This window comes from Glycine max, chromosome 10 (assembly GCF_000004515.6).
Source record: "Glycine max cultivar Williams 82 chromosome 10, Glycine_max_v4.0, whole genome shotgun sequence".
Classification (NCBI taxonomy): Eukaryota; Viridiplantae; Streptophyta; class Magnoliopsida; order Fabales; family Fabaceae; genus Glycine; species Glycine max.
In genome coordinates, this window is record NC_038246.2 from 6,665,436 (window position 1) to 6,693,104 (window position 27,669).

The 27,669-nt window shown below is 35.2% G+C and overlaps 1 protein-coding gene across 2 annotated transcripts; it reads right to left on the reverse strand.

The window, feature by feature from the left end:
- Positions 1-1,905: 1,905 nt before the first annotated feature.
- Positions 1,906-18,367, reverse strand: LOC100816953 (uncharacterized). Of its 2 annotated transcripts, XM_006588767.4 has the most exons (15): positions 17,948-18,367; positions 17,053-17,185; positions 16,877-16,926; positions 16,610-16,700; positions 14,738-16,212; positions 12,221-12,346; positions 11,756-11,828; positions 11,429-11,474; positions 11,237-11,309; positions 10,408-10,473; positions 4,511-4,588; positions 4,247-4,419; positions 3,941-3,987; positions 2,599-2,851; positions 1,906-2,505 (listed from the first exon to the last, which is right to left on the reverse strand). In XM_006588767.4, exons 1-15 carry the CDS (start codon positions 18,268-18,270, stop codon positions 2,147-2,149), a joined length of 3,366 nt encoding a protein of 1,121 aa, XP_006588830.1. In that variant the 5' UTR covers positions 18,271-18,367; the 3' UTR covers positions 1,906-2,146. The 2 variants fall into 2 exon arrangements, with proteins under 2 accessions (XP_006588830.1, XP_040861608.1); XM_041005674.1 differs by lacking the exons at positions 17,053-17,185; positions 17,948-18,367 and having other exon boundaries at positions 16,610-16,714; positions 16,877-16,897.
- Positions 18,368-27,669: the final 9,302 nt, after the last annotated feature.

Consider the following 27,669-nt stretch of genomic DNA (forward strand, 5'->3'; position numbering starts at 1 on the left):
AGTTGTAGGAAAACACTCTTTAATACACTCTTTTAAAAATATTCTCTCTAACGGATTAAAATTCATTAAAATTATAAAATCAAGAAAAAGAATAATTAAATATGATCTAGGACCAACTAAATTAAAAAAAAAAAACATATGTTAAAAGAGTGTATGAGAAAATTTGTTCCAAGCATTTTTCATCTACTAATTTCAAGTAAGTATCTATTACCAATTACCTAAGTATCAATTACACAATTACCTAAGCCTGTCACACACTCCTGCCTTGGAGCCATAACTATACTTTTCACCATTTTCTTCAAAAGAAAAATCTAAAATTAAAAAATAAACATTTTTATAATTATTAAGTTCTATTTTTCTTTTTTATTGAATTTTCTTATGCTGTTTTATAATTTCGTTGGTTAATTAATTATTTTACAACTACAAGTTGTCAATTTCTTTTATTTCTATGATCAGAGCATCTTCAATATATACGAGATGCCTATGATGTACTTAAACTTAAGAATCCTTATTGGTACAGTTTTACCATTTGAACAATAAACGTGAAGTGATTGAAATTGACACGATTGGTTTTGTTTCATTACACAATTCTATTTCTTTTAAACTTTGCTGCAATTCTTACGTAGAATACCATGTACATTTTTTCCATATCCGGCCCAGGGTACGGTTGCACGTCCAAGATTACCATGTACTTTTTTTCCCCTTATTCCTGTAATGTTCTTCTGTTATGCTTCAATTACAAAACCTTGAAAATACTTGTTATATTTTATTACATGGAACGTAATTGTTTTAGATTCTTGGCATGTGCAGCTGGTGATGGATAATGGCAGTGACACTATCAGTTATGTTTTAGTTTCATGTAATTGTCCTAACTTCTTGGCATATGCAAGTGGTGATAGATGATGGCATACTCCAAGTTACATCATCAAATCCAAATGGATTTGTCACTGGGAAGTAAAAGGGAAAAGAGGAGGAGAGCTAAGGGGTGGGAATATTTAAGTAAATTTAATAATAAAAAATAAAAAACAAAATATATTTAATAATTATGGTAGGTATGTTTCCCTTTTAGCTATTCCTAAGTCCTCTTAGCCCAATTGAATGGCTCTTTCTCTTAACTCTTCATTCCTCTCTAACTCTTCATTCCTCTCTTGAATGCCTCCCTTAATCATCAATAGGGTCCTATATATACATAGATCCAAGATCTTTGCATGAAGCACTGAAAAATGAAAGATAACATCAGAATCCCAAATAATTAAACTTAGGAATTTTTTACCTAGAGATGGTTTAAGACCAGACTTGAATAAACAACTATTTACAAATTTTGTTTATTAAACATGAATTTATTAATAAATTTGTTTATAAAATTTATGTAATTAACTTTTTTTTAAAAATACTTTATTTTAATACTTTTTTAAGACAGTTTGATAAGAATACTCTTTAAAAAAAATTAAAAATTTGATAGATAGAACAATTAATAATCACCTTATTATTCCTAATATAAAGTAAACCCTAAAACAAACACTCCTTATTTGACATAACACATTGTACAAGCATTACGTATACTATACTACCCACTTTTTTTCCAAGTAATTCTCCTAAACTCGAACTCATTTTACGAATTAAAAAAAAGCATTGTGCATTACAAATAAGTTTTACAATCATCCATTAAGTTCAACTGTCATCCTACAAAGTATTGAATAAACTTAAAGAACTATTCGAAGGTAAAGTTCCCTTAACTCAACAGTTAAGTTCTCTTTGAATATAGAAAAATATACTAAAAAACAATTAACATGTCAAACTTGTACTAAGGCCTATTTGAAGATGGAAAATAATTTAAAATAAAAACACCTAAGAAACAAATAGTAATAAATAACCTCAAATAATAAAACTAATTAAAACCTTAAATTAAATAATAAAACCTAAATATTAAACAGTACAATTTACATCAGGAGCTTTGCACAAATGGGTGAACTTGCTACAAAAAGCCAAGTCCTTTTCCCGCACTTAATAATGAACAAAAGATGATACATATTAACTCGTCACTCTTTACTATGATTTCTTCTAGTGGCATTTAATCTAAATCTAAAGATGATATTCACATTAAGGAAGCACTTTACGACACCTAATTTAAGTGGATAAGATGCTGTCATTTCTTCAAGGCCCATCTCTTATCAATATTAGAGTAAACAATCTCCTGACAACGTACAAGTCCACAAGCTCCTCCAAAGCACAACCATCTTTCACTACCTTTGTTCATGTTCCATCTCACTCTGTGCAATGCGGCTACTTTGGGAGGGAAGGTTTCAGGTATATTCCCAAAATCTGACTTTTCATTATCAGCCTCGGGAGTAATTGGTGGCGCATCATCATCTCCACAAACCAGAGCTAGGCCTTCTGGTTTTTTCTTTCTGCCACTATTTAGTTTTGGTCTTTTGGGCTGCTTCACAGAACATAAAGCTTCCTCGGACCCAGATTCCAAACCAACATCCTCACCAGCACCAATGGCTGCAAAAAATTGAAGAGTTAATAAGAATTCTCACAGAAAATATGGCAACTAATCAGTCATATCGGTATCATATGATGGTTTGCAAGGCTGACCTAAAGTCTGAGAATCAGGATTTGAAGTTTCTGCCATTTGATTACTAGCACTTCTGAATGGATTTGACTTGGCTAATAGGTCTCGGAAAGACTCAGCACACCGACCCTTTTCAGGTGGCTTCTTCCACTGGAAAGGAGCATCTGACAAAGGAGTGTTGATAATGAGAGTTGAATCCTCCTCAGTTACTGACCCACAGAGGAAGCGTCGGGATCGATTGCGTGAATGATCAGTCTCCACTGATTTAGTAGTGAGCTGAGGATATCAAACAAAGATCAGAATTGCTTTTATTTGGGCGAGGGGGTCGGAGAAAATTCATATGTAAAAGGCATTAATTAAGGTTGAAGTTACAATTTCGAAAAAGTTTATTTACAAATTTGAGATATAATGTCAACACTGTACTTTTTCCATAATAGATAATAAACTGAAGTCCTCTCTCAGATCCTTGTTCCTTAACTAAGGCAAAAACCTAGGTCTTAGTTTTAAGATGAAGGTTGTACATCAGTCATCAATAACTGTCACAAGACAAGCAGGTTATTTCTTTAAAAGGCTCCATCACCGTGTCTGATATTGCCCCACATGATCACTTATTTTGTTTCATCCATCACCGTGTCCCCCCTTACTGTTCATGCCAAGTGCCAACCCCTTATATCTTTATTTCTATATCACCAAACCCTCTTGTGCTATACCCGCAGCACTTTCTATTTAGTAACAGTTTGACACACAAAATGAAAATAACTATAGGAGGGAACTTTGAGAAAACTGCATGGGAAAAGTATAAATTACTCTAAAATTTATATTGAACCTTTCACCTACATCACACATTTAGGTTTTCTGGATTAGAAAACATCATCATGGGTTCATATCATCTAAAACTGTATAATAGGTCTTGTACTACTAATCTCAAACAAAAGATATATAACTAGGCCTCTATTTTTTGGTGAATTGATTTAAGACAGCCTCTAGTCCAATATATCCAATATACATGCCAATAAAATTGGGTCATTAGTTTCATAAATAAGGGTACCCATGCGGCAAAGCTTTTGCAAAACAAGTGCTTAGCCATTGAGGTAAGATTAGTTACTAATTTTATGTGAATAATGGGCTGAGTGTGTGAAAGATCAATTCTCTTAAATGCTGAAGTTACTAGGTGGAGGCACATATGCCAAAGCCATTTTTCCTTGTACTAAGAAATTAACTGTGTGTCACCCCATATGTCCTTGTGTTGAAAATTAAAAATCAACTTCATCATGAAGAGTGGGGATTGCACGCTCTTGTCTATTGGCTCAAAAAAAGCAGTGCAGGTAGTTGCAAGTGATATCTGCAACAAAATATTAGAATTACCTGAAAACGAATGACAGCACCATCTACACCACAATAAGCAACCATGCCTAACATAATAAAAGTAAACCCGTCATTTAGTAAATAGTAATAATAATCAATTGTTTAGGTGTCACATTATGATATTGAGAAAACAAACAGTAACAAATTTGTCATGAAAAGATGGTTGTTTTGCCTAGAAAACCCAACAATTACTTTATAGGGTAACATTAATAGTACATAAGTTTTTCAATGCCTAAGGTAAAATGTTTCTAGCAATAAGATTATATAATCATAATATCTAAAGTAATGCATACCGAAAAAACGCACCTGTTAAACGTGAAACTTGAACGCTCCAAATGGCAAAAGATGAATATGCAGAACCGTGCAACCCAGGTTGCTTTTTCCCACTGTATATTTCTCCAGTGACAGGAAGGTCATTTGCAGCCTTCACCAAGCTAATGGTTCTCATTGTTCCATCCTCAAAGGACATAATGATGCAGCTAGAAAAGTATAAACAAAATAATTCTGAGTTAATCACATTGAAAATTTAGACAGCATTTGATCCAGCTAAAAATTAAATTAATGTATTACCTTGGGTTTGACAGCCAATCCAGACTATATATGATTCTTGGCATAGGATTGAGGCTCCTCAAAGGACGAAATGGATTACTACAAACAAATTGCCATGCATAAAGCAAACCATTGTAAACAAGTTTAACAGACTCAAAGGCTAAACCTAATTCCTCTGTTGCCTATAAACAAGTAATCATACACCTTGACATGATAATTGATAAGAAACAAATATTTGTCCTCTATAATGATGGAAACAGCAAAGCTAATTACACACGAACATACAGACAATACAAAAAAAAAGTGTTGCCTCTATGGTTGACTAATGATGCAGTGCCCCATTGCTCACACTATGAATGCAAATGAATTGAGATCAAATTCTTGAGGATGCTCATACGACAGATGTATCATCTATCTTTGTATTCACAAGTCACAATTTCATCTGTTCAAGGTTCTTGGAGAGAACAATATTTGCTTACTATAAAGTGTAAAAAGCAACTTTACTACAGGGCAGAAAGTAGGGAAGTGTCCCAAGTAATTTAGCTAGGTTCTACAGTCAATGAAAACCAGTGTTGCTAAATAGCCTCTATAAGGCTATTGCATAGCGGAAATTTCTTGGATCCATTTTTTTTTGGTCAGCAAAGATAAGTATATATATATATATATATGTGTGAAATGAATCCAAGTACCAGGGGTACCATGATTACAATAAAATTCAGTGGAATGGTTCCAAAGACCAGACTACACAGCAGTCTCGATGGGAACCAAACTGGAAATCAGATAGTATAGCTACCACTAACTATGATTTCTATCCTCAACTAATAACAAAAGCATCTCTAAGGTTAGATGACCAATGATTGTAGGGGACTACGAAATCTTTCTCAAAATTTCTGAGCCAAGACCAAAGTAAGAATATAGCATCCTCCATCAGTTTGTTGCCATTGTAAGTGCCATTTGAAAATATGATTTTATTCCTCAGCTGCCACACAGTCCAAGTAAAAGCCACCCACCAAGACCTCCATCTATTGCCCCGAATTCCTTCCACCCTATCAGCCATATGTTGGGAGAAGTGCTGCCTTGGGTGCTGCGGGAACACAGTGAGGATGTTCACCCAAGACAAAGCTTCCCACCAAAGAGGTGTAATCTTGCTGCAGTGGAAGAATAAATGTGCTGCATCCTCTTCCAATCTCCTGCAGAATGGACATTGTAAGTCATTAATTTCCACATGCCTCCTCCGCAGATTTACCTTAGTCGACAATCTATCCCAAATTAATCTCCAAACAAAAACTGCAGCTTTAGATGGGATCCTTAGCTTCCATAATTCTTCAAAATCTGCAGCCTCATCCCCCTCTATGATGTTTCCCCTCAATGCATAATAAGCGCTTTTTGCCGAGTATTGACCACTTGGGTCTAGTTTCCAGACCCAATCATCCCTACTATGAGGTTGGATTCGGATGCATCCCACCTCATTTAGGAAAGTGTCAGCCATAGATACCTCGCTGTCAAACAAGCGTCTCCTCCATTTGAGATCCCATTCCCATCCTGTGTCTTTATGATCTCCCATTTGCTGAATGAGTTGATTCTGCTGGCATGAGTTGAGATATAGCCTCGGGTACTTGGCTAATAATGTTGACTCACCATCGATCCACCTATCCTCCCAAAACTTAATTCGATCACCGCACCCCACCTTCCACACCACTCCGCTGTGAAAAGCCATCTCTTGTTGTGGATGGTGGAGAGCCAATCTCAAATCCCTCCATCATATAGAGTCGTTGGAATCCGGTGATGCTCTATTTAAACTCCTCCATCCTCCATACTTCGACTCCAGCACTCTAGCCCAAAGATCACTATGATTTTGAAACAAGCTCCACTTCCATTTACCAAGCAATGCAAGGTTGAAACTGTTGATGTCCTTGATTCCCAACCCCCCTTTCTCTTTTGGAAGACATATAGTCTCCCATTTGACCCAAGCAATTTTGTTTTGTTCAGGTCCACCGCCCCATAGGAATCTGCGCTGAATACCCTCCAGTCTTTCCACCACCCTTCTAGAAATCCTGAAAAAAGAAAGAAAATATATGGGAATAGAAGTTAGAACTGACTGTATGAGTGTAACTCTCCCCCCAAACGATATGTGCCTCAGCTTCCACTTCGCTAGTTTTCTCTCACACTTTTGAAGGATAGGATCCCACAACTGACATCTTCTCGGATTGTCCCCAATGGGGATCCCCAAGTAAACAAAAGGGATGGACAGCAGGCTACAATTCAAGAAATCAGCTGCACTTCGCTTCCACGGTTCCGGCATACCAATTGATCCAAAACTACTTTTTGCAAAGTTAATTTTAAGGCCTGATGCAAGTTCAAAGGTCCTCAAGATTGATTTGATTGCCTTAGTGTTTTCCATTGTCGCCTCCCCAAAAAATATTGTATCATCCGCATATTGTAATAGGCTAATGATCACTTCTTGGATCCATGATTGCAACTCTGTCCGCTATTGCAATCACTATCATCGTTGTGGTTTTGGCATGCGTCCTGCATCCTCTTGTCATGTCTAGCGAGTCTCGAGCCAATTGAACTTTATATTATTATGCCAATTTTTAAGTATTTTATTTTTATTTGCATACAACTTAATTTTTTATACATAAATAATTGATGTATATCATATATTTCAACCGATATGTGACTTCTGCTATATGATATAGCGAATTAATGGCTTTCTGCGAATAAGACTGATGAGAACTCCAAATACCTATTACTCCTCTAGGACCTCTTCTGCAGCATATTAAAATAAATTGTTTTCAAATAAAAGCAATTTTGGTCACTCACTGGTTAAACCCCCCAAAAAAGGTGTTTTATGTAGGAAAAAGGTTTTTCCATCGTGTTCAACAACAAAGGAAAACAATATAATCACTATCATATTAATTCATAATGAAGCTATTATGAATTAAAGGAAAGCAATAGTAATGTTATACTAAACATGCATCATAACCACATGTAAGGATACTTTTACTAGTCCTATTTAATAGTAGTACTGCTCTAAAACATACAACCAACATCGATCAAAAGCCTTTTCTCATTACAAGGTTATCAAAATTGAGATCCAACCTAAGATCAAGAATGGGGTGACAAAAGTAAATTGTGTGTATGTGCATAAAAAATAACATAATTAAGACATAATCTTAAAATCCCTACTAAATTAAGTAAACTTACAGAGAATGCATAAAACAAGCCCCAACTTAATTTCAAATATAAAAAAGACACAAGTTTTACACACCACATAAAACTCAAAATAAATATCAGTGAAGTTGAACCCAAAACAGAGATCAAAAGAGTCAAGAAACAGTGATCCTTGATCCCACCCCAAAAAAATAAATAAATAAATAAAACAGACTTGAACCAATGTCCCAAACAGAAGCCAAAAAATGACCAGAAGCTAACAAGCCCATACAGAGAAAGAAGAACAGAGATCAGTTGGGTCCAACCCTCACAAACCTAGAAGCAAACAAACCCAAAGGAGTCAAAACTAGACGGCCTGTCAGGTGCAGAAGAGCAGAAAATCGACGAAGAGGCCAGCCAAAAATGAACAAATATGAAATGATCTGTGTTTTGATCAAACGGGTCACAAAAATGGGTTGATTTTCCTCTTTAGAAAAAAAAAAGATTTCTGCATGCTCGGAAAGATCACTCAATTAAACAATTTCATGAGGAAGATCATTTGATCTTACCAATCACACAAAAACACATCAGCAGCAGATCAGGATCATTCAGGCCAGAGAAATCATAACATCAAACAACCTTAAGAGGTAACATCGTGATTTTGACTACCATGCTCACTAGTAGCTCTAAAAAAGGTTAACATTTCTATTTAATTAAATATAGAAAAACCTTTTAAATTAATTTAGTGTTTATCATAAAAACTAGATATTTTATTTGACTTCGTCTCGATTAGTTGTAGAAACTCTATCTTCTTCATCATAAATATTCAAATGGTTTTCTATGTATCCTCTCCCACATTTTTTCTTTCTCCTTTTTCCTATGTGAATTCCTGAATTATTCTCACTATAAAACTTACTAGTTCTATTGCCCCAACCATTGTTGGGAAGAGCCTGTTATACTTATATCCCAGGAACTTGCCCATCACACAAACAAGTTCTTAAAGACAGTGGTAACACACATATTGTCCGTGATCATTCAAATTCGTGGATTTGTGGTTGATCATGGTTTGTGATTTCGGACAGCAAAAAAACTAATAGCATACACTAAGAATATTATTGAGAGCCTCCTTTGTATCTTTACCTTCACTTCCAACAAAACCGTACAATTTTCACATGGTATTAGTGCAGTAATCTTCTGTGACCTGATCCAATCACTATTCTGTTAGATTTCAACTTAAAACCAATTGGCACTAAGTAAAGTTGCTTAACAAATATATAAGTTGCACCCCAAGAACCGAGGCAGGCGATGTGGGACTTCCTAACATATTCCGCTGGAGTTTCCAATATATAGAAGTTCTTTGGTGTTTCTCTGTTTTGTTGTCATATAGTTTCGGGAGATTCATCACATATTATGCAGTGCTTTCCCACTACTTTTCCAGCCAAAATTTCTCCAGATCAAGTTGCTCACTGCCTCACTCATTCTGGTCAAGCCCAGACTTGTTTTGCCCATTCACACACTAGATCTTGCCAGTCTCATTACCAGAATAATAAGGTTCTTATGTTATTAGTTGAATTGAGCTAGGCTTGTAAAACTAGAGCAAAAATTGTAATAATGCTGGTTATTAGCTTCTAGGTTGTAATTGCTTTAGCTTTATAGTGAATGGAAAGGCAATAACTAGTTCAGTAAAGTGCTAAACCAAGTATCATTATCCTTTGCTTAAGATGTGAGTCTGAGACAGATGTTTTGCCTCTCAAGTCTCAAGTGTCACTTCTATATTATCATGTAATATATTGACAGTTTATTATAAAGTTTGAAAATATTAATAATTAATTAAATGATGTGATAGTTTGAAAATAGTTAATAATTAATTCTTTATTAATTTCAAATTGTATAAATTTTCCCCACTAAAAATGCATAAACTTAGATTTTATGTAAACCATGACTCGATAATAAAAATAAACTCAATATGACTGAAGTACATCCTATATAACTCTGATTTTTTAATAAATGTTGTTGGGTTGGGTGTTCTGGTGTTTTGGCTGTCTCCATATGATTGAAAAGCCAGACCTAGATCCAGAGATATTAGCATAGCATATCAATATTCCAGATCCACCCACCAAATTGGTTATGAGCTGGAGCTCTAAGGGGATGCCAAAATTGGCTGGAATTTACCAAGAGATTGTCAGTGAGAAGCAGAAACCATCAAGAATTATAATTCAGACCTAGATCCAGTGATATTCGTATAGCATATCGATATTCCAGATCCACCCCCCAAATTGGTTATTTGCTGGAGCTCTAAGTGCCAAATATGGCTGGAGTTTACCAAGAGATTGTCAGTGAGAAGCAGAAACAAACAAGAATTTTAGTTCAGATTGAGATACTTCCAGATTCCATTATCAGGGCCACATGAGAGTTAGTTCAAAACCAGCCAACTCACAATTTGTATTGGTTTGGTTACGTGACAAATCTACATGCTGCTCAAGCCATTCAAAAGATTGGGTCACCATTTTGCATGTCTGAGCCAAGTTTTGTAGCATTGCATAATAGTTATAATACAATTGCAACGTCATTCAAAACAAATCCATTTAAGTAGTATACAAAATTTATTCTAATTGAGAATAAGATAGAAACTAGAACTGGGGTACATTAGTTTAAGAATAAGATAGAATGAAAAATAATAATTAAAGATTGATGTTTAAAATAAACTAAAAAGAAATAAGATAACAAAGTAACAAAAAAAAATTAGGGGGAAATAAAAGACTCACCGTAGGTCCCAAAACTTAAGGCCTTCATGTCCAGCGGTTACTATTATATTAGAACTCTCTGGATCCCTGGAATATTATAGCAAAATCTCACATTGCATTCAACATATGAGGGTGAAAGGATGGGCAAATGATGTAAATAGAGATGCATGATATTTGCATGTGTAATAAGCTAATGCCTTGATATTGAAGCAATCTTCATGGAAAAAACAAGGGTGCATGTGTACACCATAAACAAAAAACAATTGACTTGCAAACCATGTCCAGACACAAATGATGCTATTTATTTAACTTTATAATAGGAAAGAGTTTGATTAAGAAGGAAGAAACCGGCTACATTACATGAATGGGAATTGATATCCTTGGGGCATAATAAAAAAGAAAAAAGGAATAAATCAATCTCCACAATGATTTCAAAAGCAACCACACAAGTACACACAATAAAAAAATTAGTTTAAAAAATTATCCGAGTTAATTAATTAGATATGGTTGTAGCTGGAGTATCCATTACTTAACAATGCAGGACTATAGAATCCTCAACATTTATAGAATATTTCTTTACAATCTGCGTGGAATTTTGTGTTTCTCAAAGGTAGTGGCTGATGATTTGCCTCATTCTCATTGTAGTGTCTGACATAATTATATATGGTTGTAGCTGGAGAATCCATTATTTAACAATGAGGGAATACAGAGAAGCAAAAATCCTAAACATTTAGAAGATTTCTTTATAATCTGCACAGAATTTTGTGTTTCTTAAAGATATATTGTAACAGCAATATATTCAATGCAAACAACAGATATGCCATGGCTGAGAAGGTTCAATTTTACTAACCCTTCAAATGGAGCCCAGGCAACGGTTCTAATAGGAACTGTATCCCCACCAAAAATAAGCACAGGTTTTGTATCTGCATATTACAAATTTAGTCAATAAACAGCAGTATAATTTTTCTTTTTTCAATATAGCTACCCTCCCTAACAATGAAATAGTAAACATGAGATGCACATCAAGTAACAAAAATATTACCATCACATTTGGATGAAGAACTTGTACAAAATTTCCACAAAGCAACCTAAATAAATATAAAGCAAATTGCATTAGAAGTGATATATATTGTGAAAAAAAGGTTTCAGATGACTATATGCTGATATTTTAATAGAAAATGTTACTTATAAACATTATAAGTTATAAATATACAATTATTAGAGAAAAATATTATGGAAAAAATTGAATGTTTTCTCTTTTCCATAATGAAACTTAAAGAAACAAATATATTTCCTAATTATTAAAGCAAGGTAAACCTCAATTTAGAGAAGACAAACTACAGAAAATTAAACATTTAGGGAATTATACCGTTCCATCATGGCAGCCAGCTAGTAAATAGTCATGAGGGGGTGTAACCGACCACTCCACTGTCAGTGGAATGCTGAGAGATAAAATGAGAGAGTAAATTAAACCACATAGCCAGGATACTCAAAAGCATAAATTAAAAAGCATCATGTAAATTCAATAACATTCTGCAGACTGCAGTTGCATGAATTTAACCAGTGGATAGCACGATTCTAACAAGGAAACCTTTTTTTCTAGTGATTCCAGCTTTAAGCATTCTCCACAATGAATAATGAGTATATATTTACTTTTTATATAATGCTTACTTCAAATTTGTTTTTATCTAATCTAATTATCAAACAAACAGCAATGAGGTTAAATTAAATCTGTTCATGAATTTCTCTCCAGTAATTGAATTTCTTCATTATTTATTTAAATAAGTAAATGGGTTTAGCATTCACCCTAGAGAGAATGAAGGAGGAAGCGTACCTTTGTAAGCCACCACGCTTCAACATTGAGCATTTAAATACAGGCTCCAACTTTATAAAACGTGGATCAGTGCCCTCTTTATGCATATAAATTGCTCTCAATACATGAGGAAGAGGAACCTCCCACCTGCAATTTACAAGTGCAAACAAAAACAAAAGTCATCCAAGTCACAATGTTCCTCAAAACCACCTGCAATTTTCAGTGAATAAGCAATCAAGTTGTCATTCTGAAGGAACAAGATTATCAATTTATTAGCCGCATCTTTACTATAAATAATTTCATAGAAACATTGAATGACAATTCCATGGATTATCTTCAAACTTGCATAGCCACTATTGAAATTTATGATAAAATTAGAAGAAACACAGGAAATAATGAAGTTAAATAGTGATAAACATAAATTTTCAGTATCATAAATTATGAAGTAACCTAAATTTCTCCTCATTTTCTTCCCCATAGGAAAAATTAGACTACAACACCCTTTTTTCAAACAGATTTTCGTGCCACAGCAAATTATGACTAATGTTAAGATTACATATTATTCTGTTAATTATGATTAGAGAGCAATAAGGGATTTGTTCATTATCACTCATATTAGATTGATTCTATGCAATCAAAATTGATCCTATTTACTCATTATAAATAAAGGTTGTGTGATCATACACAACACACAACATTACACAGTAAAACATTGTTATATGGTATCAGAGCTTAGGTTATTCTTGACAGAGGAATAACGAAAAGCATCCCCCACCAGGGACCTACTGTCCCCGGTGGACCTTTACAGTCGTCATACTTATTCCGATGACCTGCTTCTGCTCTCCGACAAACCTTTCCCCTTTTTGGAAGCATTTTCTGGCACCTTCCCAGCCGGTGAACCAACCACCAACATCACCCTCTACCGATCTACACAATGGCGGTGATTGTGACCTAATAAGAGCTCCAACACTCTCACATGCACATCTATTGCGTGCCAAACACCATTTTTGTGCTCCACTGTTCCGGCACGTTCGGCCGCCATTTCGACTGCGCTTCCACCGGTGTTGTCGCTCCTGCATTCCAACGCTATCCCTAAAGTTTGGGGCCATCCAGTGTTGATTTGGCAGTTACCCTTTGTTTTCCTTTTTCGTGCAACCCCTCTTCATGATGAATATTATCAAGCAGTTGCTCTACCCTTGTGTGACAGACTTCCCAACACCTTTTCACCAGAGCTCACCTTCAACCACTGTCTCCCATCACCGAAGACCGCAATGCCGTCCACATGCGCAGAAAACTCAAAACATCGTTGAACACGACCTCGCACAGGGCCCCAGTGTGTGAAGTTCACGCACAAGACGTGTGATGCATGTCCGGCAAGCATCATACCGATCTCCATCGTCACTACGGGCTTTCATTGGCTGCCACTGAGCCATGTTATCCAGCGCAACCACACAACTTAAACTGCCTTTAGTTTCTATCGGGTTGAACACGTTTGTAACAAGCTCGATTCATATGATATATATGCTCGAGCTTGAGGGGGAGTGTTAGGATTACATATTATTCTATTAATTATGATTACAGAGCAATTAGGGATTTGTTCATTATCACTTAGATTAGATTGATCTTATGTAATCAATGTTGATCCTATTTATCCATTATAAATAAAGGTTGTGTGGTCATACACAACATTACACAGTAAAACACTGTTATAACTAACAACCAGAAATGTTTTTCACCCTTTTTCCTTTAGAGATTTGTTGTTAAATGCTAGCACTTGCATAAATAATAATAAAAAATAAACTGAATGAGACAAATAAAAAAGAGTACTAACATTACAACCATTTATTTTCTGACACAATTTTACTTCAGCTTTTAGAACAAACTATGTGACTTAACATACAATATAGATACCGGAATAACAAACAAAATACACCACGTGATAAATAACCAGCCACACTAACTATAATATAAACTTTAAGGCTGACTGTATGATAAATATTTGCCTTGGAAATACTTTCTTCTTAAACACCATAGTTTGCACCACATTTCATTCAAACTATAGCTACTTTCAATCCTAATTCTCTGTTTCAGTAGTTATCCTTTGTCCATTATGTCTCCTTCAAGTTTTCATGAAGTCGCTATAATACCATGTTGAGTTTTGAGAATTTAACAGAATATTTTGTATTTCTAAAGATTGAAAATACCCAACCAACTAGCTTCTGTTTACATACATGTATAGTACACTAGCTTAAAGCGTGCAAGTTGTGAGTTATAACTGTCTTACAACAGATAGCACAATCCGAAGAAAAAGATATCCTAAACAACTAGACTAAAGGGGAAATGGTATTCTCTCACACATTATTATACTTATAATAATTAGAAATGTATTTGTTTAAAATATCCAAATTTCAAATACTTTAAATCTAATAAAGGTGATAGCAGTAACAACATATAAACACGGTCAACAAAAAGGAAAAGAAATCATAAATCGTGAAGAACAACAACAGCAAAAGGAGAATGAGGCTCAAGACATCTTACACTTCCAAAGATCCATTGCCCAACAAGACAGCAAGATGGCCCATTCGGTGTTTGCAAAAAGAATCAGAAATGTTAGTAGGTCGCCATTTCACATCCCATGCCACTTTTCCATTATGAGCTAGGCATGAAACTACTCTTGGCAATGTTACATCTTCTGGAATAGAACAAGTAGCTGGTGGAGCTTCCAATTCAAAGCTCCAATGTGGTTGATGATTTGCCTCATTCTCATACTGTAGTGGCTGACTTCTATCTTGGCTATATCTCCCCTCCATCTCCGTATGATTAATTTTCAATCCACTGCTTTTAAGAGTTGTTGAAATAGTATTGCAGGCAGAAACAGCTTCCTTGGTATGCCTTTGCTTTGTAACAGAACATTGTGGCAAAGCATATTCATTGCAATTGACACGAGCCACATTTGAAGAAAGAAATTCAGCTGAATCTTCTGGGACTTGAACATCAAGAGGCATGATTTCATTCTCACAATTTGGATCACCTGTTGATACTCCTTTTGAATTTGATGGTCTTCCTCTAAGCGTCTTCATTAGGGCTGATTTTTCATTGCAATTGTCATGATTCACGTCTGGAGAAAGAAATTCAGCTGAATCTTCAGGGACTTGAACATCAAGAGGCATAGAATGATCCTCACAATTTGGATCATCTGCTGTTACTTCTTTTGAATTTGATTTGGGTCTTCTTCTAGGCCTCTTTATTAGTGCTGATTCTTCATTTCTCTCTTTATTTTCTTTAGCTTTTCTTTTTCTTTTGTATGTAATAAGTATTTCTTCATTGTTTTCAAGATTCCCATCTGAAGCAAGAAACTCAGTAGAATTTTGTGCAACTTGAACATAACAAGCTGACTTGTTCTGGGTCTCACAATTCACATCATCCACTGTTATTGTTGTGGAATTTTTTCTTGTTCTTCCTCTAGGATTCTTTATTTGTGTTGATTTGTCATTTGTGCCTCCATCTTTTTTAGGAAGTATTTCTTCATTGTTATCATGATTCCCATCTGGAGTAGGAAACTCAGTAGAATTTTCTGGAAATTGAACAGCAAGAGCTGGCATGTACTGGATCTCACAATTCATATCATCCACTGCTGACACTGTTGGATTCTTTCTAGGTCTTCCTCTAGGCTTCTTTATTTGTGTTGATATGTCATTTGTGCCTGCATCTTTTTTATCACAATTCATATCATCCACTGCTAACACCGTTGGATTTTTTCTAGGTCTTCCTCTAGGCTTCTTTATTTGTGTTGATTTGTCATTTATGTCTCCATCTTTCTTATCACAGTTCATTTCATCTACCACTGTTGGATTTTTTCTAGGTCTTCCTTTAGGTCTCTTAATTTTTGACAATTTGTCATTGTGTTCCTTGACATTTAGAAGACACCATATTTGTACGACACCTCTACCAGTAAGTGGGGCACCCATCTTGTGATAAGAAGAGCCAGGTGGATGAGCAGCGACAGCAATAAACTAAACAAATATCATATAGAAGGTCATTAAATGTACAAAATTAAAAACCTCCACCTCTTATGAATGTGATAGAAATTGCTAGAGGATCAATCATATGGAAAAATAGAATTGCACAGAATCAATAATCTTCCAACATCATTATCCACTGCCAATAAATAGCACCCTCTAAACTTGCTATTTTGTCAGCACACTACTTCAAATAGGCAATCGCCCTTAACATGTGAAGCATAGGAATCATCAGACAAACAAAATTAACCATTTGGATTGCATTCAAGCATTAAAGACTTCCCCATCACAGCAGCAAAAATAAAATCTACAATAAGGCTTGATACATGTGCTGTGCAAAAAAAAAAAAAGGCTTGATACATGTGTTAAAGGAAGGCAGTTAACCAAGTACCTCACATTTAACTGAACAATCAGGCTTTTCATGTATCTGAGGACACCAATCTAATGCCCATACAGAGCCTCCAACATTCATCACAAAGTCTCTGCTCCAACAAAACTTGAAGTGTTTAGCCAAGTTAAACAATTAGTAGTGATAAAATGCTTTAATTTATCAGCAAGTTCAAAGATAATTGTTATATGATTAATACAAACATGCACTATAACTCCATAGCATTGGTCAATGAATAAAACAACACAAAAAGCTATATCTTAGCCATACCTGCATTCCTGAGATATAACCTCCCCATGTTGCTCCTTCTGCTTATCATGCTAGGATAAACATATACAATGATAATGTGTGAGTCTAGTCAGTAATACTGAAAAGGTAACTGTTATGAGGAAATTTATGTTGCCAGGAAACAAAAAAAGAAGTATACAATATTGAACAACTTGTACCTCAGGAACAGAGGCAGATGAAAATGGAGGCAAATTTATGGCACTGATATTTCTCCCCTCAGAACAATCAGAGCTCTCAAGTCCATAAGCAAACTTAATGCTTCTTGAGGGATATTTAAAATCTCTCCATTCTCTGCACATTTAACGTCAAGAAAAATAAGAGAATTAAGTGTTTATTTGGAAACTTCTAAAAACTAGCATATTGGGCAGTTTTTAAATCCAAGGGTTTTGGATTTTGGTAACTACTAATGTTGTTCTTTGAAATGGTTCTTACACTGACAGTGCAAAGGTTTTTTTACACTATCATCCAATCACAAAACATCATATATGATAAATTTGTTGAATTTTATAATAACTACTTTAAAAAGTCATACTAAGAATGATTTCTGATTGGTTGACCATGTAAAAAACTTTTATCTATTAAACTCTTAATAGATATAGTTCTCAGAAAAACCATTTCAAAGTTGGTTTTATTATGCAGAAGATAATGGATATATGTATAAATAATTTGCATTGCACATGCAAATAATATAAAATAAATCTAAAGCGGTGTTGTTAAATAGCGGTTATGGCCCCGCAATGGTAGAATGGCGTGGTGGATTTGTTGCCAACCACCATAGGCAAAATTGTGAAGGAAGGCACGCCATGAGCCATGGGGTGCAATGGAGTGTTTATAAGGTGGAATTTCAGCATTCCGCCATTGATAACACTGACCTAAAGCATAACTAATAAGTCAATAATCCAACAGAGCAAAACTAAGGCAGGAAAATAAGCATAGCTGAAAACCGAATAACACTATAGACTTCTCTGACACACACACACACACACACATATATGGCACCTATTAATTAAAAATTCTATGCATAACGCATCAAACTATTTGGTTTGTTTGTACCTTAAGAAAGTGACTGAGGAAGACAATCTCTGAACCTCGCTCTGGTCCAAAGCAGCACCGTTTTCTTTCCCGCAGAGTCTGGCAATGGTGTCCATGTCTCGGAAGAAATTCTCGACCGAGAAATCGAACAGAGAAATCCTAACGCCGCTGGCAGCAGCAGCACTATCTTCATTGCCATCATTGTTTACTACCGTTGGAGAATTTGCTTCGTTCTCAGCAAATGTTACTCTCTTCTTCGCCGTCTTCTTCTTGTTCTTTTTCTTCTTCTCCTTGAAATCAAATACTTCAGCTATGCAAGCGTTCTCCTCTTCTGCGTCTCCCATTTTCTTCTATGAATTTAAAATTTTTGGAGATGCGAGGTTTCTGAGGTTCGAACCCTAAACCAGGTACACGATAACGCTTAATAATTAGAATCGAGCCATTGTGCTTTTATATATTTCATTGTTATATAAAATTAATTTAATATATATAAAATAAACAAATTATTAAATTATTAAAATAGATACATTTGATACTTAGATTTTTAAAAAATATATTTTAAATGATAATTTGCAAATAATCTATTATATATTAATTAGAAAAATAATATTCATAAGGAATCAAACAAATCAATCCAAAAAAATCCATATAGTTGACGCAATTACATTCACAATTAAAAATTATCTATTAATGCTAACATTAGGCATGTTTTCTTAAAAGAAACATATCAACCCAAGGTTTTTTTTTATCATAATGCACATTCTCTCTCCAAAATTTGCTTGAAATACACCCGAGGAATTAATTTTCAAACTACACCACTTTCACATTTTCACGGAAGTCGGGTTCTGCACCCCGACTTCCCTTCTTCCTTTTTTTTATAAAAAAGTTTATATATTATTAAAATTAAATAATATATTATATAAAATTATTTTTAATTGATTTGAAAATTATTTATTTATTAAATTAATTTATGTAATACTATTTTATAATTTTTTGTAAAGAGAAATATACATATAAAGAAAAATATAAAAATTGGATAAAATTATAGTATAATTTTTTATTTATGTTATATGTAATTGTGTAGTTAAATTTATGTTTTGTTAATTTTTGTATGTTCTTGTAATTAAAAAATAATAAAATTAGTTAGTAGTATTAAAATACAGTACAAAAAACACTGCAAAAAAATATATGACAAATCTGTCATAGACAAAATACTCAAATTACAGTAACTGAAATGATACTCGCCAATAATGAAACATATTAAAAATTACAATTACAATGCAAACATAACAAAACTAACGAGGATCTGAAATATGTTGTGCAGAATACATGTTTTCTAATTTCAATTGTGCAGAATCGTTTCCAATAGTTGGATTGTGCTAACAACTTTAGTACGTCTTCATCATTTTTTAATTCTGTTATGTCATATCCAATCAAATTTTCGGAATACTTAGAATGACCTGGTTGTCGAAAGAATAATCGTCTAACCAATTGTGATCCGTGAATTCCATTAGGGGGAACCCCTGTAGGTGCAACTTGCTTGATTAAATCCTTGAGTTTCTCCATGCCACATCTCGAAGGAATGTCAAATCTTATTGGATTAGTTTCAGTAAAGGAGTAACCCAAAAATTCACCTTGATGTGGTATGTTCCACTTCCCGTTGTAATACATAATTGCATCATGAGTGAGTAGAAGTGATGGATGATTGAAGCAGGTTGAGTATAACATCCGGTGTTCTAATAATGGTACACAATAATTCTATAGGGCCAACACACGAGTATTGCTCATTGCACATTAACATTGTGTAAACATCATCATCATTTTTCAATTGTAAAGATTGAAAAAAATATTGTTGACCTGCATCTATGAATGGTTGTCGGTAGTAGATTTCATCTAGTAATTGATCGTTGGTTAGTTGAAGGGTGTTGTGCATTCTACGCTTGAGTGTATCAAAAGAACAGTTGTTAGGAACTCGCATTGGTGTTGGAATGAGACTTTGAAAATAAACACCAATTTGGTTGTAACTGATCGATCCATTTGAAAAAATGAAAGCTAATCTGGAGTTAGTAATGGTCTGACTACTTGTTTCTCCCAAAAATGACATAGTAATAAGATTGAATTTGGTTTGTGAAATTATGTTGTGTGAGATTGTGTGTTTGTATTGTGTCTGTGTTGTGTTATTTATAGTTGTATGAGTATTCTGCCACATTGATGTGTATTGGAATCCAATGTTTCTTTTTCCCTAGTAAGTGATGTAGCAGACGTCCATTATCATTTCAAAGTGAACAAAGAGATTATGAGTTGTTCATCTTATGTCAGTTTTGCACACGTCTCTAAAAATTAAATGTATCACCTGTAAAACTGACATGAAATGGACAGCTCATAATGCAAAGTGTTGTTAATTTGGACTGTGATTTTTCCCATGTAATTAAAGCAACAGACGTTCATGATGATTTTCAGAGTGAATAAAGAGATGATGAGCTGTCCATTTCATGGCAGTTTTGCAGGTGAGACATTTAATTTTTAGAGACGTGTGCAAATTGCAGAGTATTGTCAATTTGGATTGTGATTTTTCCCTTGTAATTAAAGCTGCAAACGTCCATAATTATTTTCAGAGTGAATAAAGAGATTATGAGTTGTCCATTTCATGTCAGTTTTGTCGATGAGACATTTAATTTTTAAAAACAGTGTAGTGTAAATGACAAAGTATTGTGAATTTTGACAGTTATGTTATCATGTCAACTAATGCAGTAAAAGTGGGTAAACTGAAAATTGCTAATTTAAATTTAAAGGAAAAATTATTTCAATACGTAAAGTGATAACTGAAGACAGACATAAGACTTTACATGAAAATCTCAAAGAAGAAATAACTTAGACATGAATGATCCGTAGATTACCAATCCCGTTTGAATATAGGTTCGTGGGATGGAGACATGTTACTTCCTTCGGGCCCGGAAGAGGAGTCTGTATCACTATCATGGTTTTTGAGCCAACAAGTCTCGTATTCACCTGATAAGTCCTCAAGAGAGGTTGAGCCATGTTGATTGCCTGGTGGGTTATTATTGTGACAGATTATGGCAAATAACTCCACAAATGGTAATGATGGGTTGTTGTAAAAAATGTTGAACATTTGTTGAACATCAGCATCATCTCGTAGAATAAAAGATGCGTACATATAACGTTGTCCTGACTCCAATATAGGGCACCGAAAATGGAGATGTTGGATATGTTGTTCTGGGTCAATGTTTAGTTTTTGGTGAACAAGTTCAAGCAATTATGTAAAGGTTATGATCTTGTCGACCATGAAAGTTTTTGTGTTGTTACTAACGAAGGTGGTGCCCTCATTAGTATTGCAAATTTGGCCGTCGTAGTAAACACAAACATATGCAGTTAAGTGACACATTGTGGTAGGGATTGAGATGAAAATTTGAAATTGTTACGAATGTCTTTAGTTATAGTGGTATTTATAGAATTTGATTATAATTGAGTGAGTCACTAGTTAACTGTGCATTTAGATGAACGGGTAAATGAACACTTAAGCATATTTACAAGGGTCCATAATGTGCAAATTGCTGAGTGAAAAAAACAACTGAATGAAAAAAAATTGAGTTGTCCACGTCATGTCAGTTTTACTGGTGCGACATTAATTTTTTTAGAGATGTGTGGAAATTTCCGAGTGTTGTCAATTTCAACTATGATTTATCCCTGATAATTGATGGAGCAGAAGTCCGTTATAATTATCAAAGTGAAAAAAATTGAGTTATCCATGTCATGTCTGTTTTACTAGTGCGACATTTATTTTTTTAGAGATATGTGTAAATTGTTGAGTGTTGTCAATTTTAACTGTGATTTATCTCTGGAAATTGATGGAGTATAAGTCCATTATAATTATCAGAGTGAAAAAAAAATTGAGTAGTGCATGTCATGTCAGTTTTACTGGTGAGACATTTATTTTTTTAGAGACCTATGGAAATTGCCGAGTGTTGTCAATTTTGACTGTGATTTATCCCTGATAATTGATGCAGCAGAAGTCCATTATAATTTCAGAGTAAAAAAAAAATGATTTTTGAAAATTGCAGTGTGTCACGAATATTTTTTTTTTTTGAAGTTTTTGACGTTATTACCATGGAAAAAGTGTCCAAATCATAATTTTTTTGATTTTGTACTTGTATTTTGAGGTGTTATTCTATGGAACTGGTGCACGAAATAATTTTTTTTGGATTCTTTGACGTTCAAACTATAGAAAAAATGAGTCACAAACATCATTAATGTGTTCGACATAATTTTAAAGAAATGCAGAACATGGGTACTTAAGCATAGTTGCAAGGGTCCAAATCATAGTTTTTATTTTTATTTTGTACTTGTATTTTGAGGTGTAAGTCCATGGAACTGGTGCACGAAATAAATTTTTTTTGGATTCTTTAACGTTCAAACTATAGAAAAAATGAGTCACAAACATCATTAATGTGTTCGACATAATTTTAAAGAAATGCAGAACATGGGTACTTAACCATAGTTGCAAGGGTCCAAATCATATTTGATGATGCCGTTATAGGGGTACTTAAACATATTTGATCCCATTATCACAACATTTTATACTTCAATGACCAAGACGATGACCAGTCCCACAAGGTGGTGGACGCTGATTACGTCGCGGATTTCTTCTTTCCAGTATGACTGGTTCTTCCACGTCATAATCATGTTGTTGTTCTATGTTAGTATTTTCAATGTTGGTTGTTGCAGCTGAAGAACTTTGACCTTGTTCTCCAAACGAATGCGGTGCATCGAACTATTGTAAAGTAGCTAAATATGATGCCGCTGAATTTGGTGTATTGAAATCGACGCCAAATAAATTGGTCATCCATTCATGGGTGGTTGCGGTGACTGACTCGCCAGTGTGGCTAAAAGTTTGATGAACAGGTGAAGGAGTAAAATACATTGACTGAGGATGTGGAATTTCAAAATGTGTTTGTTCAACACCTGACCCTACAACATTTTGTGTAATTGTTGTGCGTGGATCATGTAGTTGTTGTTCAACAGACAAGAACAAAGTAGTGTTTTTTCTATACCATTCCATGTACGCTGGTCTATGTGTCACTATTCCTTCAACCCATTGCCCAACTAAAATATTGTTGTGTTTGTTTTTCCAGATATTAATCCACTCCGCATGATATTCCATCCAATCAGTGTAATGATTGTCTCGCATGTCAATTTGGTGAAATAGATCAAGATTCATGGGATCAACAGGGATATCTTGTTGTAGTCCAAACTGTAGCTTCACCTGATTTGTTTGATGTCATTCGACAATCGAGAAACAAATAATTGCAATACATGCAGACCAAATCTCCATGTCTCTATATGCACGTCTGGGTAGGTGTTCTTCAAATCCTCTATATGAGACCCAAGAAAACTGAAATATATGCTAACAAGGCAACATGTTAGTATCTATGTTTATATTTAAGGTGCAAATCATGATAGTATTATACCTCATGGCTCTCCATATGATCTATACGATACCTATATCCGACTAAGTCACCATGCGGTGTGGCCCTATATTCTAATCTACCACCACTCCATCTAAAATGTAAAACATACAAAATCAGTATTCATTGTAATGTTATAATACACGTCATTGAAATAAAAAAATTTACATTTCGCTATATGTAAATAACCTTTTAGCCAGTGGAAAAGTTGTTTCGGGTCGTGGGACTCTTGGTGCAATAAAAGACATGCGGTACCAAGCTCATGACTGCAATAGTATGACACAACCACCCATAGATTTACCAACCTCCGATGATGCTCGACATAGTTCTCTATACAGGTTTGCTAAGCAAGCCGAACCCCAACTATATTTTTTTGTGTTGTTCAAATCACGTAATAGGTTCAAATACATTAAATGAACTCTATTTCCAGATTTATCAGGAATTAAAGCACCACCAATCATGTACATTATGTAAGCTCTACACCTGCATTGTAGTTGGTGCGTTATTGGTTCTTCAGGCAATGGTGCGCGCAACATGTTTAGCAACCATGTCAGCTTCAGTGCGGCTCCTTTACGTGCATTTTCGGGAGGGACTTCCCCTAGTAACTCGAGGCATAACTCATCCCAATGTAAGAAGCTAGGTCCAGCCACAACACGACCATCGACTCTAATGCCTAGATGAAGTGCAACATCTTCGAGTGTGATGGTGCACTCTCTCCATGGCAGGTGAAAGGTATGTGTTTCAGGCCTCCATCGTTCGACCAATGCGGTGATCAATGCAGGATCAATTTTACACTATTTGATTCAGGTATTGTATGGTAATAGGAAGTGATTAACTCATTAATCGTAGTACGTGAATGATGAACATGTTGATGACGCAATAGAGGTTTATCATCCATGAGAATGATGTCAAATGGTAAACCGAATACAAATGATATAAAATTTGAAGTTGGGTGATGCAAATGTGGTATTGACATGCACCTCTCATCTATTTATCATTTACACTATGTTCGGTTTTGCAAGCACAAATACACTTAAGATAACTGTAATGCCTCGAGATTCCAAAGCACATTTATAATTTGTCTCGTTCTAAGGTCTCGAGATTCCAAAGCACGTTAACATGACTATGGTACTGTGGTGTATCGAGATTCTAATTCACGTGAATCACTAAAATTTCGTGCACACTGTTCACCCGCATGCGTACGTTAACCACATTAACTTGGTTCTCAATAATTCGCATGTCTTTAACATTACACTTAAGGTAATTGTAATGTCTCGAGAATCCAAAGCACATTTATAAATTGTCTTGTTGCAAGGCCTCGAGATTCCAAAGCACGTTAACATCAATTGTGGTACTGTGACGCATCGAGATTCTAATGCACGTGAACCAATGACATTTTCGTGCACACTATTCACCCACATGCGTATGATAACCGCATTAGCTTTGTTCTCAACATTTCGCATGGCCTCAACATTACACTTAATGTAATTGTAATGCCTCGAGATTCCAAACCACATTTATATTTTGTCTTGTTGTAAGGCCTCGAGATTCCAAAGAACATTAACACGACTGTGGTACTGTGATGCATCGAGATTCTAATTCATGTGAACCATGGACCCGTGATTGATTGCATATATAAACCTACCATGTCACCTAATACTTTGCACTGTTGCGTCTAATCAAATTGTGAGAGAAAACAGAGAGGGCTAACAATGAGGTCAGAGCCTATTTGTGTGTACGTTTATATCAATGGTGAAATCATTCAAAGTTCAAGTGCAAATGCAATTTTCAGAGGTGACAACACAAAGTCATTACTCTTGAATCCAACAATGACGCTGTCAAATATAATCACTGCAATACAGTCATCAATTACAGATAATGGTGTTACGCCTATAATTAATACCCTTTGGTATCGTTGTCCTGTATATCAATTAAATGGTGAAGTTCAATATAGGGCAATTCAAATTATTGACAAAGAAGGTGTCTCATGCATGTTTCATACATTTCTCAATATGAGAAGTGTAATATGTATGGAACTTAAAGTTGATGTTCATAATTCATTATCACCTACTCAAGTTAATGACCTAAGTTGGGCCGACATGGAGCAGAAGCTGGAGAATACCATGAAATTAGAATGAATAATTTAACATATTTTGTTGTTGTATTGCATTGAAGTTTTTCTTCGTCTTTATTATCTAGTTGTAGTTGTTGCATGCTTTGAAGTTGTTATTTTTAATTTACTTCAGTAATAATAGTCTACATATGCATCATTTCAGATATGTGGAGCAATGTCAGACCTAACCCTCACATGCACTGACACCCCATTAAAGTGTGGTGTTGCACACTGTTCACTCACATGCGTATGTTTATCCCATTAACATGTTTCTGAACAATCCATGTGACCTTGGCATGCGATACGGAACACTGGGGTCAACAATCATGATTAAACGAACAGTCTGTCATGTATATTAATATGTGAGGTTGCATACTGTTCACTCACATGTGTACACTAATTTACTCACATGCACTTAATGTCCTACCTAACTCTCCCACCTAACCTTCCGATCTAACTATCTTACCTAACCTTCCAATCTAACCCTCCCATCTAACCCTCGTAACTAACTTTCCCACCTAACCTTCCAATCTAACTCTCCCATCTAACCTTCCAATCTAACACTCTCACCTAACCCTCCCATCTAACCCTCGTAACTAACTCTCCCACCTAACCTTTCAATCTAACTCTCCCATCTAACCTTCCAATATAACACTCCCACCTAACCCTCGTAACTAACTCTCCCAACCTAACCTTCCAATCTAACTCTCTCACCTAACATTCCAATCTAACTCTGGTACTAAACTTTCTCAGCCTATATATAATATCACCATTTGACAACAACATATCACACACAACAATTTTCTCACAAAACAAAACTCGATTTGTAACTCTCACACCATTTCCACTCATATCCCATAAGCACCACCATGGCTCCACCTAAAGAAATTCCGACCCTCATTTACCACAGTGGTCACATTGTAGACGATCCAGTTCAAGGATCGACGTACCAATGTACGACCCCAATGTTTTTTTACGCCATTCGTTCTATTACGTTTACACAATTCATTCAAAAAATTAACAATCGTCTTCCTACTCGAGCAACTGAACAAGTTGCTCAATTGTTATTTCGTGTCCCTATTTCAATTCATCTCGGTCAGACACGTTTTATTTCAGCTCAACTATTCGACAATGATGATCTTAGAGGCGTGATGGAAACAATTATCCAGAATCCACAATTGAATTCTACCGAATTCTATGCTATTACTGAGCTTATTCCTCAACCACAACCATCGTCTCCACAATCCTCATGTCCACAACTACAACTATCGCATGCACAATAGTTACCGTACAACAACATAGACCTCAATAATCCAGTATCTTCATACAACAACCTTGAATCACAAGACCCCTTTGACATTTATACTTCATACACACAAATATTATCCGAGAATGATTCTTTTTTTCATGGCCAACAAACCTCCTTTGACCAACAAAACCATCCTTCATCCCCCTTTACGCCACCTTCACAACTACTACAAACGCAAACATCAAATCGAGATGAACATCCCATTGCTAACGAAGATCCCATTATACGATTTCATCATGAAAACATGGATGATTTTACTGAGGATGAGGATCAACAGTTCTTTGATCACATCAATCAGCAAAGCGATGACCAAAGTGATGACCAAACCGATGACGAGGGTGTTGGCAGACCAACGACACCTCCATCACCTCCGTTGCAATATCAGCAACCTAGGTGTCCAGTAGACTTGAACTTTGACCACCTACCACACTATATTGATCGACACTATTTTGTTCATCAACAACACAATGTACAACCACCAATCGGTGTACTCGAGGTTGGCATGACCTTCGATGACAAAGCACAATGTATTCGAGCAATCAAAGAATACAACATCAGAAATCATTTTGATTGCAGAACAATTTACTCTGACCAAAGAAGGCTAAACTTCGTCTGCAAGTTACATGAAAATGGTTGTACATGGAGCTTGGGCGCATGCAATTCAAAGAGGCATAACAAATGGATTATCAAGAGTATCAGAGGTCATCACACTTGTCTCGTGCCGATGCTCAAACAAGATCATCGCCAACTCGACAAACACGTCATAGCATAGATCATCCAACCAATTGTCAAAACAAACCCAACTGTCTCCATCAAGACGTTGATTGCAGAGATCAAA